General features: G+C 30.2%; 4 protein-coding genes across 5 annotated transcripts in view; all 4 read right to left on the bottom strand.

Moving 5' to 3' along the window:
• The window catches only part of LOC126736137 (uncharacterized), a 34,195-nt gene extending 17,637 nt beyond the window's left edge, over nucleotides 1–16,558 (bottom strand). Inside the window, exon 1 of the mRNA XM_050440366.1 lies at nucleotides 16,222–16,558. The gene's annotated coding sequence lies outside the window, so the exon portion shown is untranslated. The remainder of the gene's footprint in view (nucleotides 1–16,221) is intronic.
• The window catches only part of LOC126736192 (uncharacterized), a 92,682-nt gene continuing 76,862 nt past the window's right edge, over nucleotides 1,551–17,370 (bottom strand). Inside the window, exon 5 of one of the 2 annotated variants that reach the window (XR_007660618.1) lies at nucleotides 1,551–1,744. The gene's annotated coding sequence lies outside the window, so the exon portion shown is untranslated. The remainder of the gene's footprint in view (nucleotides 1,745–17,370) is intronic. The other variant, XR_007660619.1, reaches the window with a different exon arrangement.
• On the bottom strand, nucleotides 4,260–9,341 carry LOC126736195 (uncharacterized). Its single transcript, XM_050440446.1, has 2 exons — nucleotides 9,213–9,341; nucleotides 4,260–7,822 (listed from the first exon to the last, which is right to left on the bottom strand). The coding sequence occupies exon 2, from the start codon at nucleotides 7,798–7,800 to the stop codon at nucleotides 5,296–5,298; it is 2,505 nt and encodes an 834-aa protein (XP_050296403.1). The 5' UTR covers nucleotides 7,801–7,822; nucleotides 9,213–9,341; the 3' UTR covers nucleotides 4,260–5,295.
• Nucleotides 8,114–16,701, bottom strand: LOC126736136 (uncharacterized). The gene is made up of 6 exons (XM_050440364.1): nucleotides 16,609–16,701; nucleotides 11,640–11,820; nucleotides 9,468–11,582; nucleotides 9,258–9,401; nucleotides 8,163–9,173; nucleotides 8,114–8,121 (listed from the first exon to the last, which is right to left on the bottom strand). Exons 1-6 carry the CDS (start codon nucleotides 16,699–16,701, stop codon nucleotides 8,114–8,116), a joined length of 3,552 nt encoding a protein of 1,183 aa, XP_050296321.1.

Raw genomic sequence — 17,370 nt, 5'->3', positions numbered from 1 at the left:
TACAGGGACGTGGCAAATGAATTAAACGCGAAAATTCGAATTGCTCAGAACCTATTAATGTTGGAAGATTGTAATTTTACACAAATAATGGGGTTATTAAAGTATTTAATCCCTGAGAATATAAATGGTCCAGGTGCCACCACTAAAAAGTTATTAAATAAAATGTGATTTTCGGGTCGGACCTTCATGGGTAAAGTTCATTATTGCTCGCCCTGTATGATTCCCAAAAATTTCGGTTATATGGCATATGAAAGGTAAAAGATGAAGTTATTTTTTGAAAAAAAAATTTTTCCCAAAATAAGTATCGTTTGGCGGGAAATCTCAAAAAACTGAAAATGCCAGAACTCGTAAAATAAATTTTTTACAAAAAAAAGCTCCAAGTATGTCAAATCTCTTATAAAATGAAGTCTTTTCGCCGAAACACTTTTTTTATAAAAATTTTTTTTTAGCCTCTGGAGAAGTTTGAATTTTTTTTTTAGTCACTTTTGTTCGCTTATAATAACTCACCCTGTATACCGATCTGGCCCAAAAAGTATACAGTTCTTAAGCCCCCACCGACCCTTATGTCCTAAAAATTTAAAGTCTTTTAAAGGCTTTTTATTTGAGTTCTCGCGTCTGAAAGGAATTTGACCCGTTTTTTTACAAATTTTTGACTTTGAGACAGTACCGCTCCGTTTGGTGGTACCGGAAAAAAAAATCGTTCACGGATCCATCATTCTCAATGTATTGAGAGACCCTATGCCAAATTTCATCGTTTCGCTAACCATACAGCCAAAGATATGAATTTTTATTTCCAAAAAAACACGATTTTTCGGGCCCGGGCTCGCGTGCATAATATAGTCGCAGACGCTCCTATATAACAAGTATAGTCGCTTCGCTCCTATACTTTTGGTCCGTGGGGACCAGTTTGGAACCTATAGGTCTTGTCTGTGAAGAGCCATAAAGAAATTCTTTAAAAAAATCAAAAATGATCATGTGTACTCAAGTCTGGTCAGTTGGGGGGGGGGCCAACGTTTATATGCCAAAGAAAGAGAGGACCAGTTGTTGGGGTATCATGCTTCAAAGAACCATAATGTGTTATATAGTCGCGTTGTATAACAATATAATGTGTTATATGTCAAATATAATAAACAATAAGTAAGTTACTTAGTAAAAAAAGTTTTGCAGAAATAACCATATTTTTTACTTGAATAAAAGTGTCAATATTGCAGAGTGACCGAATTTATGGATATATATAAAGAGAGACATGCGCATAATTAAAAAAATAAACAATATATGTTTAGACCAAAAAAGTTATAAGAAATGAAAATGTTCAGAAAACTAGATTTTATATTTCAAGAATTAAATCTTAGGTCTGACTGATAGAATAAATAACGATACTTTTATTATAATAGTTTTATTAGAATAATTTTTTGCAACTTTCTTAAAATTATTTCTTAATTTAGTTTTAAAAAGTTGTCTTACCAAAAAAACATTTTTTGAGTAAAAACTTACTTAATTGTCCTCGGATTTCAGTCAAAGTTTTCGGCTAGTGACAGGTGTTTTAACCGGTCACTGGCACTTAAGAAGCCATCTCCATACTATCGGTATTGCGGACAACCCGGAATGACGATGGTGCTGTGAGGAGGATGAAACCGTTGACCATGTAGTCGGGGAGTGCCCAGCACTCACGCGCGCCAGGTTCAAATACTTGGGTAACACTTTCAGTGTACCGAGCGACTTTAAGTCCTTCAGACCAGAGAGCCTTATAGGTTTCTCTAAGGCCGTTGAGCTCTGGTAACCCCCGGGTGGGGCATGACGGGTCCCTCAGGAGACCTATATGCACAACTGCCTTGGCAGCCCACTGTTTCGTCAATTCATTCCAGTCGAAGTTTTGCAGCTTTGGATTATACCATAAAACTTCTTGTTTTTTTTTTTTATAGACCTAGAATGAAAAAATGTAATAAAATATTAAAAACACGAAAAGTCCTCACCAATAATTAAATTTTAAGCCATCCAACTTCTTGCCATAAAAGGATGTATCCACTTGTCATTGTCAAATCCGTTGAATGCGTTTTCTTCAAATTAAAGGCTGCTGATTGATCACGATTAAAAAAGAATCTGGAATACAAATGGATCACTAGAAAAAGGAACCATATTATTAGCATCTTATGAGCAACATATTGTTTCGTCCTCATTATGAACTCATCAGTATTGCATATCCAAGAAATTATTCATTTCTCGAAAGCAATAGACAATTGTTGCTGCGGGGCCAACTAGTCAACAGTTGCCAAAATATATTTTTATTTGTTGAAATAAAAATATATTTTAATTCTTTTTTTAGAGAGATATTAAAAATAACAAAAGTATTCCTTTATCAATAGTTACGATTATGTCTTGACTGTTTTGCATGTCTTGACTAATAATACTCAATTTGTTAATACTCTTAGTGCCAAATATTTTCTAGTTATCTCAATATTGTAAAATTGGTCAACTGGAAAAAAGTGCTACATAAATATGCACGTAATTGTATAAACAATAAAACCGGCAACTTCTAGTAATTTTTGTACTGTTTTGAGGCTTTTAGTACCTTTTATTTTAGCGTTTTTTTAGCTATTTAGGTAGGTACTCATTCATGTATTAGCCTTTGTACTATACTTGAATTCTGCCAATTATTATTGAAACTGTCTTGTAATTTGTTGACCATTATATGTATAATATTATTGTTTATTAAGTATTAACATAATGAGAATATTTTTTAAATTCTGTTTTTAAGTATTTGTTCTATTTTTTTTGCCCCTTAGATAATACAATATAATATAAGAATAACAACATTTAAAATTAAACAGACTGCAAAATTATAAGATAATTATGCTCATATATTAGGCATGAATATCTTTAATAACATTGACCAACCGGCCAAAAATAAAATTAGTATTTAATGTAGCTGATTGGATTATTGTTTTAGCGCAACATAACTTGAACATTGCTTAGCAGCTTATAGTGTGTTTGGGCTTTTTGTACTTTAGCATTTTTAGCTGTTTGAGTACTACACATCTCGTGAGATATTTACTTAAGTTGCTATTAATGTCAAGTGGTACTGCAGCTAAAGTTATAAGACAATCATAGTTTATCATTATCAAAGCAAATTATGATAACTTTAATTATGATGTTAAAAGTACTTGTTGGCCAGTCATGTATTTAAACGTATATGTTATTACTATTTTAGAAACTAAAATAAGATTGAAAATCCCTATACTAATACTTTATACATTTATAAGATAATAAAAATGAGTTAAGACGTAATAAAATAGTAAAAAAAAAGAAATATTTTTCTACAATTTCTTGCCCTTCAAATAATGTAATTTGTTGTTTTCTTTAACATTTCAGATTAAATATATTGCAAAATTATAAAATCATTAAACTTGTCTATTCATATTAGACATTAAAATCTTTAATGACATTGACCAACCAGACAAAAATAAAATTAGTATTTGATGTACCTGATTGGATTATTATTTTAGCACAACATAACTTGGACATTTGTTAGCAGCTTATAGTGTGTTCGGGCTTTTGGTACTTTAGCATTTTTAGCTGTTTTAGTACTTTTGTTTAAGCCTTTTATTTACTAAAGTTGCTATTAATGTCAAGTGGTACCGTAGCTAAAGCTATAAGACAATCATAGTTTATAATTATCAAAGCAAATTATGATCACTTCAATTAATTATGATGTTGAAAGTACTTGTTGGTCATATGTAAATTTAAATGTAAACTTCATCTCCATTTTATAAACTTAAATAGGATTGAAAATACCAATACTAATACTGAATACATTTAAAAGATTAATAAAAATTACTTAAAAATGTGATAAAACAGTAAAACAGAAATATTTGCCTACAATTTTTTCTTGCCCTTTAAAAAATATATTTTACTATGTTTTCTTTAACATTTCAAATTAAACATATTACAAAATTATAAGAACATTATACTTGTCTATTTATATTAGACATTAAAATCTTTAATGACATTGACCAACCAGACAAAAATAAAATTAGTATTTAATGTACCTGATTGGATTATTATTTTAGCACAACATAACTTGGACATTTGTTAGCAGCTTATAGTGTGTTCGGGCTTTTTGGTACTTTAGCATTTTTAGCTGTTTTAGTACTTTTGTTTAAGCCTTTTATTTACCAAAGTTGCTATTAATGTCAAGTGGTACTGTAGCTAAAACTGTAAGACAATCATAGTTTATCATTATGAAAGAAAAGTATGATAACTTCACGTATGATGTGAAAACTATTTGTTGGTCATATATTATTTAAACGTAATGATTATTACCTTTTTACAAATTTAAATAGGATTTAAAATGCCAAACTGATACTTTATTCATTTATAAGATAATAATAATAAATTAAGTAAGTGTAATTCAGGCCAATGCTTAACTTGTAATTAACTTCTAAATAGGCCTATTTTTCGGGCTCAAAAATTGACTAGGCTTAAAAAACTTTATCTTTTGGTTAACTATTCTGAAATTAAATTATGTTTATATTTATTTACATTACCATTAATAAATAAATAAATTCTTAGTTATTATTATATTATTTTTATGCAGTTATTTTGGTAATTGCTCGACCAAAACAGTATAAAAATAAATTAGTATTCATTGTACCTGATTGGATTAATGTTTTAGCACAACATAACTTGGACATTTCTTAGCAGCTTATAGTGTTTTCGGGCTTTTGGTACTTTAGCATTTTTAGCTGTTTTAGTACTTTTGTTTAAGCCTTTTTGTTAACTTAAGTTGCTATTAATGTCAAGTGGTGCTGTAGCTAAAGCTATAAGACAATCATAGTTTATTATCGATACAAATTTCTCGTTTTCAATAAATCATTGTAACAAATACCAAACTGCTATTTTATTTTAATATACCCTTGAAACAGGCATAGATTTTGAAATAATAATATGGCAATTAATTGTCTATACATTCCAATAATTTTATTTACATTTTTTAACTCATTTTTCGATACTAGTATTATTTTTAACAGCTATCATTGGGATTTAAAAGAAAAAGTTATTTACATTTAAAAATGTGTTCTTTTTTATGTAGTTCTGTTTAAAGTCTAACTATTTGATTGTCCAAAATAACAATTTAGCAATATATATAAGATATTAGAAAAGGGATTTTCATTGTGAAAGCGAATAATTAATCACTTATGGCTTATTTTTGGTAATGCAAAACTCTTTTTAATATTGTTTTGAACATTTGTAATTTTCTTTACGTTTAATAGGTTGGTCCTAGTATTTTAACAAAATTTAACATTTTTCTAATAGTATTAAATATACATCTTCTAAACTGTTATCAAAACTAGATATTCTACTTATGCGATTATCATCACACTTCCACCACTGATCGTTATAATTAACTATAGATGTATAATGACCAGATCCAATGGTGTTTCCATGATGCCTAACAACACTTTTTACTCTGAATATTTGATCATCTAAAATAACACTTTCAGAAGCAAAATTGTAAAATTTGGTATTTATCTTATTCCCTTGAGGGCCAATTCTCTGAAGACATACTACCAAATATTTCTGGCAAGTAACCACTGAGCGTGTTTTCAAATTATTGTTACAGTGTGGGCATAATCTGTCAGAGTCTTTTAGCATTAACATTGAATTAAAATCAATTAAATTGCCACAGTTTTCAGGAAAATAAAGAAAGTGAGTGTATATTACTTGTTCATTTTCATTAATATTAATATTACAGTTTTGACAATTTAAAAGTTCATGAACATTAGCTTTTATAAAAATGCCAAAATCATCTGCATCTAATTTTCCCATCAAAGATTGACAAAACGATTGTGCGTCCATTTGTTGATTTACAGCAAAATTTTCACCATTTCGACCAGACACCAATTGTCGAACTTTTAATGTGGAATTAACTTTCGTGAGCATAATATCATTTAGAGTACTGTTTAGCGCTGTATTTCGCTTTGAAATAGAAACGCGAAATTCGGGTAAACATAAAAATGACTGTATGGTGCTATTTGCATAACATGATACCATATCGCTGTTTAATAAAGCAGGTGGCTTATTAAATAAGTTAAGATTGTTTTCATGATCTGAACTAATATCTATTACCATGTCATTATCTACGCTTTGGCAAGTAGACTCAAATAATGAACTTTGTGTTTGGATTTGCTTGGTATTAAATTTTAGTTCATTAAAACCTTTTGTGAATGGTTTATTGTTATCAACGTTCTGATTTAGCTGCTTCGGAATAAAACCTTTATCATAAATACTAACCACTAGAGATTTATGGTGACTGTAAACAGTATTATAAAAATTGTAACTTAAATTATTAAAATTACTAAAAAGCCAATCAATTTGAGTTTTTGATTTTGTAGTTGATTCGCCAATACTCAATTTGCAACTTAAACCTTTAGATATTAAATAATTTTTTAAACCATTTTCATTTTGATTAATAATATCTTGATTAAAATCACCAATGATTAGTATATCACTTTGTTGATCAATAATGTCTTCAAAACATAGTTTAGCTTGTACAATGCTCAATTTTGGGGGAATATAAACTGCTATGACATAAATTTCATTCAAGTAAAATGTGATTGCTTGAAAAACTATACCAGAAAAATCTTTGGTGTATTTTTTCACTGACTTTATTTTTGCTGATACATTTTTTTTCTTGAAACAAATTATGCCAAAGGGTTTACTTACAGGTCGATCGTTACTCAAGTTGGCAAACACTTCAAAATCATTTAATTTTATATTTTTTTTGTTTTTATATAACCAGGTTTCAACAAAAATTAGGAAATGTGCATCTTTAAAGATGGGATTATTTTTTATAAGATTGAGATTTTTTGGTAGACTTTGCACATTTTGGTAAGCAATAATGTATTTGACATTGGAATCATTAAGGTACTGAGTGTTATACTTGGATGTTAAAAGCTTGTTTTCTTGCATATTTACCAGTTCTTTATAAGCAGCATCCTTTTCGGTTGCCGGTTTAGGGGCCTTAAACTTACCAATTATGTAGAGGCCACTTAGCTTTGTAGCCCGACTGCATGCCACATAGGTACTGGTTCTCGTCATTCCATTACCAATGTGAACAGCTACTTGTTCATAGGTGGCACCTTGACTTTTGTGGATTGTAATTCCTTCACTGATTAAAAGAGGAAACTGAAGACGCTCAACGTGAACATTGCTGCCTTTTTGAATTTTAACAGCTCTTGCAGCTCTTTCTATGGGTGTCCAAGTGGGTGATAAATACATAGACTTCCTAAGGGACTCGTTTCTCTTTCGGCATTCCTTGCCTGACTTGGAATCAAAGAACTCCATCCACACTCTGTATGGAACTTTATTTTGGTCATAGTCTATTTGACGCAGGATACCTGTAGCACCATTGACTATCCCATCACTGGTATCTATATTCATTGAAATCATGTATTTAGCATCTACCTGCAATATTAAATTTAACATTAGGCCAAAACTCTCTGATTTTTTTAAACTTTTAGCATGTTCTAAAAATAAATGTTTTAATCGTTCTGAGCAACTTCCTTTGATTACATCTCTGGCTTGACTTACGGCTCGCTCGGTCTGAAATGTAGAAAGTTTCATTTCATTGAATGCATCTACTTCTCTATTGGTGGCAAATAAATGCATAGTGTCTTCAGGAATTAGATCAATATTGTCAACTTCCCTGGACTTGATCAATTGCACATCTTCATCGGTCATTTTACCAAACGCCATATTGTTTAGGGCAACTGCAAAAGACTTGTCTTCTTTTTGCCTCATTATTTCTGTAAGCTCAAAATACCTAAAATGATCCCACAAATAAGTTCCACATAATTCTTTATACGGATTTGTTTTTACTGGGCAAAAAATATACATATCCCTTACTGGGGGCAATTGACGATTATCGCCGCACAAAATTATTGGAATATTTCCAAAGATGGCGTCAGATTTAAAAATTTGCTGCAATCTACTGTTAATATGGTCAAACAATCTGGCACCAACCATGGAATATTCGTCTATAATAATTAATTTTAAGTCACATAAATTACAATAAATAGTATTTAAAGTGTCATGGTGTAATGGAATTAATTGTTCACCATACTGAGCGATAGGTAATGATAATGCGGAATGTAAGGTTATACCTCCGATATTAAATGCCGCTTTACCTGTAGGCGCACAAAGTAAAACTTTTAAACTTTCGGGATTATTACCTGGTATTGAATTGAAATGGCGTAATAACGACTGAGTTATTGCTGTAATCAGGTGACTTTTGCCTGTACCTGCTGGACCACTAAGTGTGCAGTAGAAAGCTTCCCCTTCAATTAGACTGTCTTGCACGACATTAAGGAACTGGTACTGCTTGTGATTCAGTTTGCTTATGAGGGCTTCATACTCTGAATCGCTTATCTGATGAGGCGTTGGGAAAGCGATATGTTTTACTGGCGCTTCGTCGTCTTTCTTATCGATGATGTGATTGAATGGATCATAAATGGGGTTGTCTAGTCCATACGGCATAAACTCATCATCAATTTCTCCACCAAATCCACCATCGTCTAATTGATTTGATCGGTCTTCGGCAAGTTTCAGTGCTTCGTCGATTACCTGTTCATCTAAGACATTGAACTTTTGTCGATTTGTAACAATTTCTTGGTATCGATCTTTGTATATGGTCTGTTGATCAATGTTCTCATTTTCAACTTCATCCACTTCATTTCTCCATGGGATGTATAACATTATTTGTTCTCTGTAATAGTTAAGAGGGTCTTGTTGAAGTCCATAACTACGGTAAGCTAAAATTTTAGCATGACCCCTTTTAATTAAAACGCCACTTCCATCTTTTAAAGGTAAACCATTAGTCTTTGTTTCTGCTCGTTTCTTAAAGAAATCATAGTAAGCTGCAAATTCTGCCAAACATATGTTTTCCATCTCATTGGGCCTTTGCTCATAATGTTCTATAAGCCCATCACAATAAATATTGGGATCATCATTGTCCATGGCTTTAAGTTCTGTTAATGGTTTCAACATTTTTGTCCTTTCCTTGATTGGATTTGTATGGATGTATACATAGGAGGTACAGGTGTCATGCATCGGTAGTTGTAACACGCTGTAGGCGGCTTCTTGGGCACTAACTTCGCTCGCATTTAAGAAAGCTGCTGCAAGAGATTTAAGTTTGCCCTTAACATCTAAATTACCTTTTTTAATTTCTTCCATAGTCTTCATTAAAATATCAGAAACACCTCTTTGAGACTTATTGATATAGTTGACTATGTAGGTGCAACAACCATATGGCTCAAAAACTAATTGAATGTCCATATTACTCTTCATCATGGAGAACATCTCTGCATTGAAATTATTAATGAATCCATCTTTTGGCTGCCTTTCTAAAAATAAAGTGGTTTTAAATATGTTGTGCTGTATAACATTAAGATACTCATCCTTAGACATACCAAGGTCAGCCAAAAAGTTTTCGAATGACAAATCTGGTTTATCTTTAAGCCTACGCATTATCATCAAAAACTTTTCAGACATGGCCTTACGTAAATCCGCTTCCTTGGTTTTGTCAATTTTTATTGGCGTTAGAATTACCGATTTATCCATTGGCAGGAATGGGATACCATACCTGCAAACTTTGTGTCCCCGCACTTCTTTTTGACACGATTTAGAATGATGATGCGTATTAAACTGAATTATATCACGGACACTTTCTAAATCACTATTACAAGTAATATACCGGTTCGCGAATTCGGCACACTCTTTGAAACTTTCTGGTGTTTCTTGGAATTTTGGAGCATTGGATAACCACAATAACCCGTGAACATGAGGAGACCCACGATGTTGAAATTCTATACGGTAATAATGATGCTCTATGGGATTTTGTTTAAAGGGTCCATTTTGACTCTTCATATGCTTGAATAGCAGTTTGAACCGATAATCAAAGTATCTGGCACAAGTTATTGGATCTGTTCTAATTAAGCGAGTTTTTTCTAAGTAGGGCATACTCGCGGCCTCCTCTAAAGTAACGTCTTTTTGATCAACAACTTGTGCTAATACCTTGATTAATTCGGGCCATGCTGTTTCGGCTGCTGAAACGGTAAAGAACAGTGTAGGGATTCCAAATTGACGAATCATACACAGTAATTTTGTCTTTTCGTGCTTCCAATAAGCAGGTGAACCTGCAATTCTACTAAGAAAATGGAATCCCATATCACTTCGAATCAGCTGGTCTAGAAAATTTGCTTGCCTTACTTGTCCAGCTGTATATTTTCCATCCTCATTCCTCTTTTTTCTGAGACATGTTGCAATTGCACTAGATAATTGGATAAGTTGACGTTTTTTAAATGTATACAACAGATAGTCTGTCCTTGCAAATCGCCTGTCTTTGTGCTGGAGTTGTATTTTCGTCTGCTCAGAATAGGAGAATTTTATAAGAAATTGCTTGGCATGTCCACAGAAAAGTGTAGGAAATGAGAGTTCATCGCTAAACTGGTCCAGCATCAAATGTATTGGCGTTTTACCTTCTCCTGGGGCAAAACAGATATTTTCTAGGTTACATTTGTCAAGCAAAGTTTCTTGGCCCCCAGGATTTAAGGGCTCTTCTTCTTCATCTAAGAATTCATCCAAATTGTATATGTTGTTTTTTTCAATTGAAGATTCTGCTTGAATATTTTTATCGTCATTCTTAGATTCTAGGGGCACTTCCATTGTTTCGAAAAACGCATTATCGAACAATTCTTCAAAATTTTCACTACACACTGTTTTAGAATCCACGTCCACCACTTTTGAGCCTTCATTTAAAATTTGTGTAGAGGATTCTACTTGAGATCGTATATAGTCATTAATATTTTTTTCCCAATCATCTGATTGCTTTATACCTTCTTGTATGTAAAGAGGTTGTTGACACAAAAATCTTGCTGCTTTTAAAACAACTGCGGGCCGTATGGTTTCCAGGAGATAATCATTTTTATAGTCCATTTTTCTCTTGAGCTTAACCTGAATAGTTTGTGTCTCCTCTACATTTCTAGGCAATAATTTGGTCGAAGTATCTATATTTATAGGGACATTGACTATTTGACCAGTTATGTAACACTGTCGTGCATATCCTACCTGTCGGATTTGCATGAAAGGTAACCTGGCTGACACCATCCTTTCTTCAAGGATAGTCAGATCTTTTAGCTCAACTGGTATAGGGTGAACAATATTATGATTGCCAGACCAGAACTTTGGCAATTGTCCTTTATAAATGTTTTGTGAGCACGAGTTGCACAATAAAACTCCATCATTGAAAATTTGGGCAATGAATTGGTTTCCAAATTTTTTTTCTAACATTTGTACATCTATTTTTCTACATGAAGAGGGAAACCACAAACGCAAACAACAACTGCAAACAACAGTCGGCCCCTCTCTTAAAGCCAATTCAAAATTCGTTGGACGCTTCGTTATAATCTGTGGCGGCTGCTTCTCCTTATTCTTTATTTTTTCCGATGCCTTTTTACCTACATCTATAACTTTTTGTTTTTTTTGAGTTACAGTTTTTGACGACAATGCATCATTGTCATCAATAACTGTCATTGGCTTTCTCTTATTAGACTTTTTTATAGGTTCATTAGACTTTAACTTACCTGTACTATCCTCTGAGGTCTTATTTTCAGGCAACTTTTGTTGCAAATGTACAGGCTTACCAGGAATCTCTGAATTTTCGTTATTGGTACCACTTTCGTTTTTTGCCACCTTTTTGGATAAATATATTTCTTTTTTCTGGCGGTTTTTTGTTTTAGCAGACTTCTTACTCATTTTTGGCATCTAAAAAATCAACAATTCTGACTATATTTTGGTAATTAAGAATTTAAATAACAATTTTAATGAAATATTTAATTATAATATCTTATTGAAAAGGTGCTCATCCATAACAATCTATACCACTTTTATCAAAATGTTGGCATATATTTTATAAAAATTAAAAGAAACTAAATTTAATGTTATAAAATAGATGTAAATAAATCTAATTTATATTCATTTATAATCTAATTATTGTAGTGCAGTGAATGAAGTGGTAGTGGTTAACAGGATTAATACAATCTAGGTCTTATAATTAAGAATGGTTTTAAAAAAATGCAAAAAATTCTATACATTTTTTATCAAGAATTTCAAGAAATATATTTTTTTTAAATATTTTATGGGAGACTTTAATATTAATTTATTGAAAAACACCTTTTATGGAAGGTGATATTTAAGGATATTTAATGATATATACACAAATGGATTCACACAAAAGGTAAAAGAGCCCACTAGAATAGTCCCAAGAAGCCAAACATTAATTGATTTTATAGTTACAAATGATAAGCATCTCCCACACAAAGTATATTTGACACCTAAAATAAGTGACCATTCCATCCTGTTAGTACTAACTCTTGGTAAACAAAAAGAACAACCTGTCAATATTATAACATATCAATGGTCTTATATAAGAACTACGTTTGTGATAAATTTACAAGAAGAGCTATTAAATTAATAACTGGAACCACAGTATCTCCGATGTAAATCTTAAGGCACATAAATTTGTCATGGATATAAAAAACGTCATGGTCAATATGTGTCAAATTTGTGTAAAATTTCTTAACAAAAACTGGATTGCCCATGAGATAAAGGAATTGATGCTGGAAAGGGACACATTATATAAAAGGGCTGTTATAAATAAGGATGAGAACACCTGGGATGAATATAAGACCAAAAGAAATAGTATTGTGAATAAAATCAAATAGGAGAAGGAAAAATACCATCAGTTGATGCACATAGAAATAACCCAAAAGAACTGTGGAAAAATCTTAAAACTCTTTTACCAGGAAAAAATCAAACAATGTCAGAGGAAATCAAATTTGAGGTGGCAATAGTAAAGCAAGAAGCAGAAATTGCAAACAAATTTAACGAATATTTTGTTAGTAGTATTGCTAGTATTATTCAAAATATTCCACATGCGGCAACAATTATAGATCATAATTTGAAAATTTCTAACAACAATAAAGTTTTTTCTAAATTTGAAATAATATCCATGGCAAAAATGAAAAGTATTCTTAAAAGTTTAAAAATTGTATTGTAGATTCTATGTGACATCACATATATTGCAGTCTTAGGTTGACTATTGTTCATCCTTTATATGAACAATATGGTACATGCAATAAAAAAGTATAAAATCTTTGCAAAGAAATCAAAAACTTGTTAAGCTGACATGAATAATGTGCAGATTATTGTGAATGGAGAAAAAATTTTATATTAAAAAGAGATTAAGTAAAGAAACATTTTTTTATAATAAAGAAACATCTACTACCCGAATACATTTGTCAAAAATTAAGAAAATTGGCAGATGTACAGGAATACAATACAAGAAATCATACAGATTTTATTCTAGTAGATAGATGTCGAACCAGTCAAATGATCACTACTGTTTTATTCAAGGGCTCAATAAGCTATCTAATGACGTCAAAAGTTGTGATAATAACCACTTAACCACTTCACACAACACCTCAGAGGATTTGTTTTGAATAAATGTTAAAATATTGTGATTGATTTTATTCTTGTCTTCATCAGTGTTGTTGTAACAGTGGTTAAGTGGTTATTATCACAACTTTTGACGTCATTAGATAGCTTATTGAGCCCTTGAATAAAACAGTAGTGATCATTTGACTGGTTCGACATCTATCTACTAGAATAAAATCTGTATGATTTCTTGTATTGTATTCCTGTACATCTGCCAATTTTCTTAATTTTTGACAAATGTATTCGAGTACATAAACAAACTAAAAGCTAAATAAACAATATTATTATTATCTTTCACTTTTTGGAAGATTGACAATATTCAAAACAAATTTCTACCTTTATTTTTATTATTGCTCTTCCTTTTATATTTAGCTAACATCCAACCTACAAATATAGTTTAATAAGGTTTGGATGTGATTAATATTATCATAACATGACTACATTTTTAACCAATATATAATACTAAGACAAGAAATTCATTTTAATCCTACTCAAAAGTCAATCAATTTTCACCTTGTAAGAACAAACAAAACATCAATAATGTCTTATGATGTGATTTTAGTTATTAAGGAGCTGTGATTTTTATTTGGTTTGTTTAATTTCCTAATTTTATGTTTTACTATTTAGTATTACCTAGTAATAATATTTTTTTTTAACATCAGATAAAAAATATTATTATGATTGTTATTATTGTTTTTATATTAAAAATTTACATGAAGTTTCCTAGTTGTGCTATATATTCATTCAAAAACAATAAAAAATTAAATTAGTAGACACATGAATAATAAAGGCACTTTTAAAAATGTCAGTATTTACATAGGCATAAAAAAGTAAAGCAATCAGTGAATATATAAATTGGCATAATTGTCATGAAAAATACTTTACATTATTAGAATAGAATCACAATAAATAATAAGAGAATAAATTACATTACTTCTTAAAATATATATATAATTAAGAAAGTTTGAAGAGAATTTTGATATAGGAATTATATTTAATTTATGTGTTTCAAAAAAAAAATTATTATTTTTTAACAAAAATCTTTATTCAGTCAATCAAACAAAGAGAACTTATTTCAAGTTTTTAACTACAATTAAAAATTGAATATTATTAGTGGATACACACTTTATGATATGTTAGCTAAACTTAAATGCTTAATTATACATAATCAACATGACTCTTTATTCTGTATATAAATAATATTAACTAACAATATATAATAATACATATAATATATATTGTTAGTTAATATTATTTACCTTTAGAGGGGCTGAAGTATTTTTGCTGATAAAATATTTATATTGTATGTGAAAATTTATGTAGTTTTCTGGAAAAAATGAGTTAGAAGCCATATTATGTTAGTAATATTAGTTATATTTTATATGGGAATATAGTTAGTACTATTAGTTGCTAGTATATTTTTTATGTATGATCATGCATTATTTAATATTATTTTAATTATCAAGTTTTGTTTATTTTTATGATTTATTACTTAAAATTATAAAATAAATAGTGTTTAGTTATAATATACTTATTTAAAAATGATAAAATTATTTAATCTGTAGAGACATTTTTATTTGAGCAGCATTGTAAATTTAAGAGCCAACTTAATTCTTCTCATTTGCACATACAGGCATTCAGTTATTTAGGTGCAAAACTACATGAAAGACTATAAAATTAGAATTTTGGAATTGGTAAATGAAGCTGTATCTTCAATTTATTATTAATAAAGCATTTATTAATATTAATAGCACATTTTTGTCCTTAAATAAAAATAATGGATAGTTTTCATTTATAAATACCAATCGGTACATACAAATCTTAAATTCTATTCATGTTTTTTAAATGAATATAAAAAAAATTATGTCTAAAAGTCAATTTTATATATCAAGATGTAAACCAAAATAAAAAAATTACTGCAATGGTGGTAACTGTGTAATCATACTAAAGATATCTTTACTTAATTCTAATCATTTCTTTACAATATTAGAAAACACACCTATAACATTACAGGAATATAAAATTAATTCATTGTAAGAATATTTGTTGACAAATATTTGCTATAATTATTATAGTTAGATGCAAGTACCCCATTATTGCTACTATAATACATCTAGGCATTTGTATAAAAGGATAATTATCAATGAATACTTTTTTTCATTTAATCATATAAAATATAGAATATTTTCTTTTTTTACTTATATCTTTTAAAATATTTCAAGTAATCTATCTTATACATAAAAATTTAGAACTAAAAACTGTTTATTATTTACATTCAACAGAGCCTCAATTGTAAAATTATGACACCTCAAGAGTCACTTTTTTATAATGTTGGTTATTATCCATTCTGTATTTATAAATAGTTATCTATAAGGGGATTTCCAAGAATAGTAAATCACTAACTTAAGTTAGAAATCTCAGATATTTAATTTAGGAATTTTGTTTCCTCCCATGGTTAATAAACAATTTTCTATTTTGTCAGGAAATTGTCATTCTTGTTATATGTGAATATATAAACCCATGTTCTTCATGTAAAGGAATAAACACATAGACATTTATTCTTAATTTCCAAAAATAGGATCATGTCTTTCACCTATCCCTATTTTATAATATAACTGGATTTTAAAATTACTATGTTTATAATGAACTTACATGAAAATAAAAACTTACCTTTGATTTTGTAGAATAGGACTATGAAAAACGAACACTGATGCAATATGATGCAATGAGACCAATTTTTCTAAAAACTTTCCTTGCTTGCTTTGTCACTGCACCAGAGCAATTGCACCTCTAATAAATGTATGAATTATTAATCACTAAAAAAACCTAAAAACGCTAAAAAATAAACTTATATCTAAAAACTGTTTATAACACTTCAAATATTCCGCAAAATTAGCACAAAAGAAAAGTTGAGAAATTTCCACGGAAATTTTGCAACTCTTCGATGCAAAAACGGAATATAAAATGGACGTTTGACGTTTGTTAACACTGGATACGCCGGTTGCTGACCGATGCTATTTTGTTTTTGTTTGTCATAAGTCAAAGCTAACTTTGTACCTGTGGTTTGAAGGTGCTTCTAAGTGAATAGAACGATTCGCAACGGCGACATTTAAGCACCGTCGCTACTGACGACATTTTTATTTGCGACATTTTACAGTTTAGATTATTTTATTATGATGATTATAAGATTTTATGAATAAGTTTTTCGTCAATGTAAACAGCATCAAAAGAAATTACTGCGGTTTTAATGACATTTTCTATTTGTATCTTCAATGTTATTTGAGGTAGTTGTAGTAACAGTATCAAACGCAAGGATTTATTAATTTAAAAGAAAATTATATTTTCATCAAATTTCAAATTTCAAAACCTTGACGGCCCTTTTCAGGCTGTATGCATCTCGGGAAAAAAATAATCTTTGACAGCCATTGGGTGCGGAATTCCACAGGGCTGGGAACATTTGTTTTTGAACGTTTCTTTTTGGGACAGCTATTATTTCTGCTCTACATAAATGACCTGGCTTACCTCAACACCTCTAAGAATATTACTCTTTTTGCAGATGAAACTTAGATTCTTTGGTAAGAAAGGGATATAGAGGATTTAAAATATATAATATCAAGCGACCTCAAACTTATTAAAGAATGTTTTGATACCAATCGCCTAAACCCTCTCTAAACTTAGTAATTTAGAGAATAAAATAGAGAATAGTAATTTAGAAAATAACTAAGTAAAACACATGTTGTCGGCGTTAGGGGTGAAGTAAAGGATCTGCTTTTAAATCAGAATCACCTTCCGGGCCTGGAGGTTGTCAAGTTTCTGGGG

This window comes from Anthonomus grandis, chromosome 5 (assembly GCF_022605725.1).
Source record: "Anthonomus grandis grandis chromosome 5, icAntGran1.3, whole genome shotgun sequence".
Taxonomy (NCBI): domain Eukaryota; kingdom Metazoa; phylum Arthropoda; class Insecta; order Coleoptera; family Curculionidae; genus Anthonomus; species Anthonomus grandis.
The sequence above is the reverse complement of the archived record's forward strand: the minus strand, read 5'-3'. Positions and strand labels throughout refer to the sequence as shown.

Bases quoted from the DNA above. Each gene is read 5' to 3' on its own strand.
- LOC126736136 (XM_050440364.1), bottom strand. From the start codon at position 16,701: ATGTCGCAAATAAAAATGTCGTCAGTAGCGACGGTGCTTAAATGTCGC. The intron at 11,821-16,608 runs GTACAAAGTTAG...TTGATTTTTTAG, and splicing joins GAAGCACCTTCAAACCACAG to ATGCCAAAAATGAGTAAGAA. The intron at 9,174-9,257 runs GTGTTTCTGATA...AATCTCTTGCAG, and splicing joins TATCAATAAGTCTCAAAGAG to CAGCTTTCTTAAATGCGAGC.
- LOC126736195 (XM_050440446.1), bottom strand. From the start codon at position 7,800: ATGAGGCAAAAAGAAGACAAGTCTTTTGCAGTTGCCCTAAACAATATG.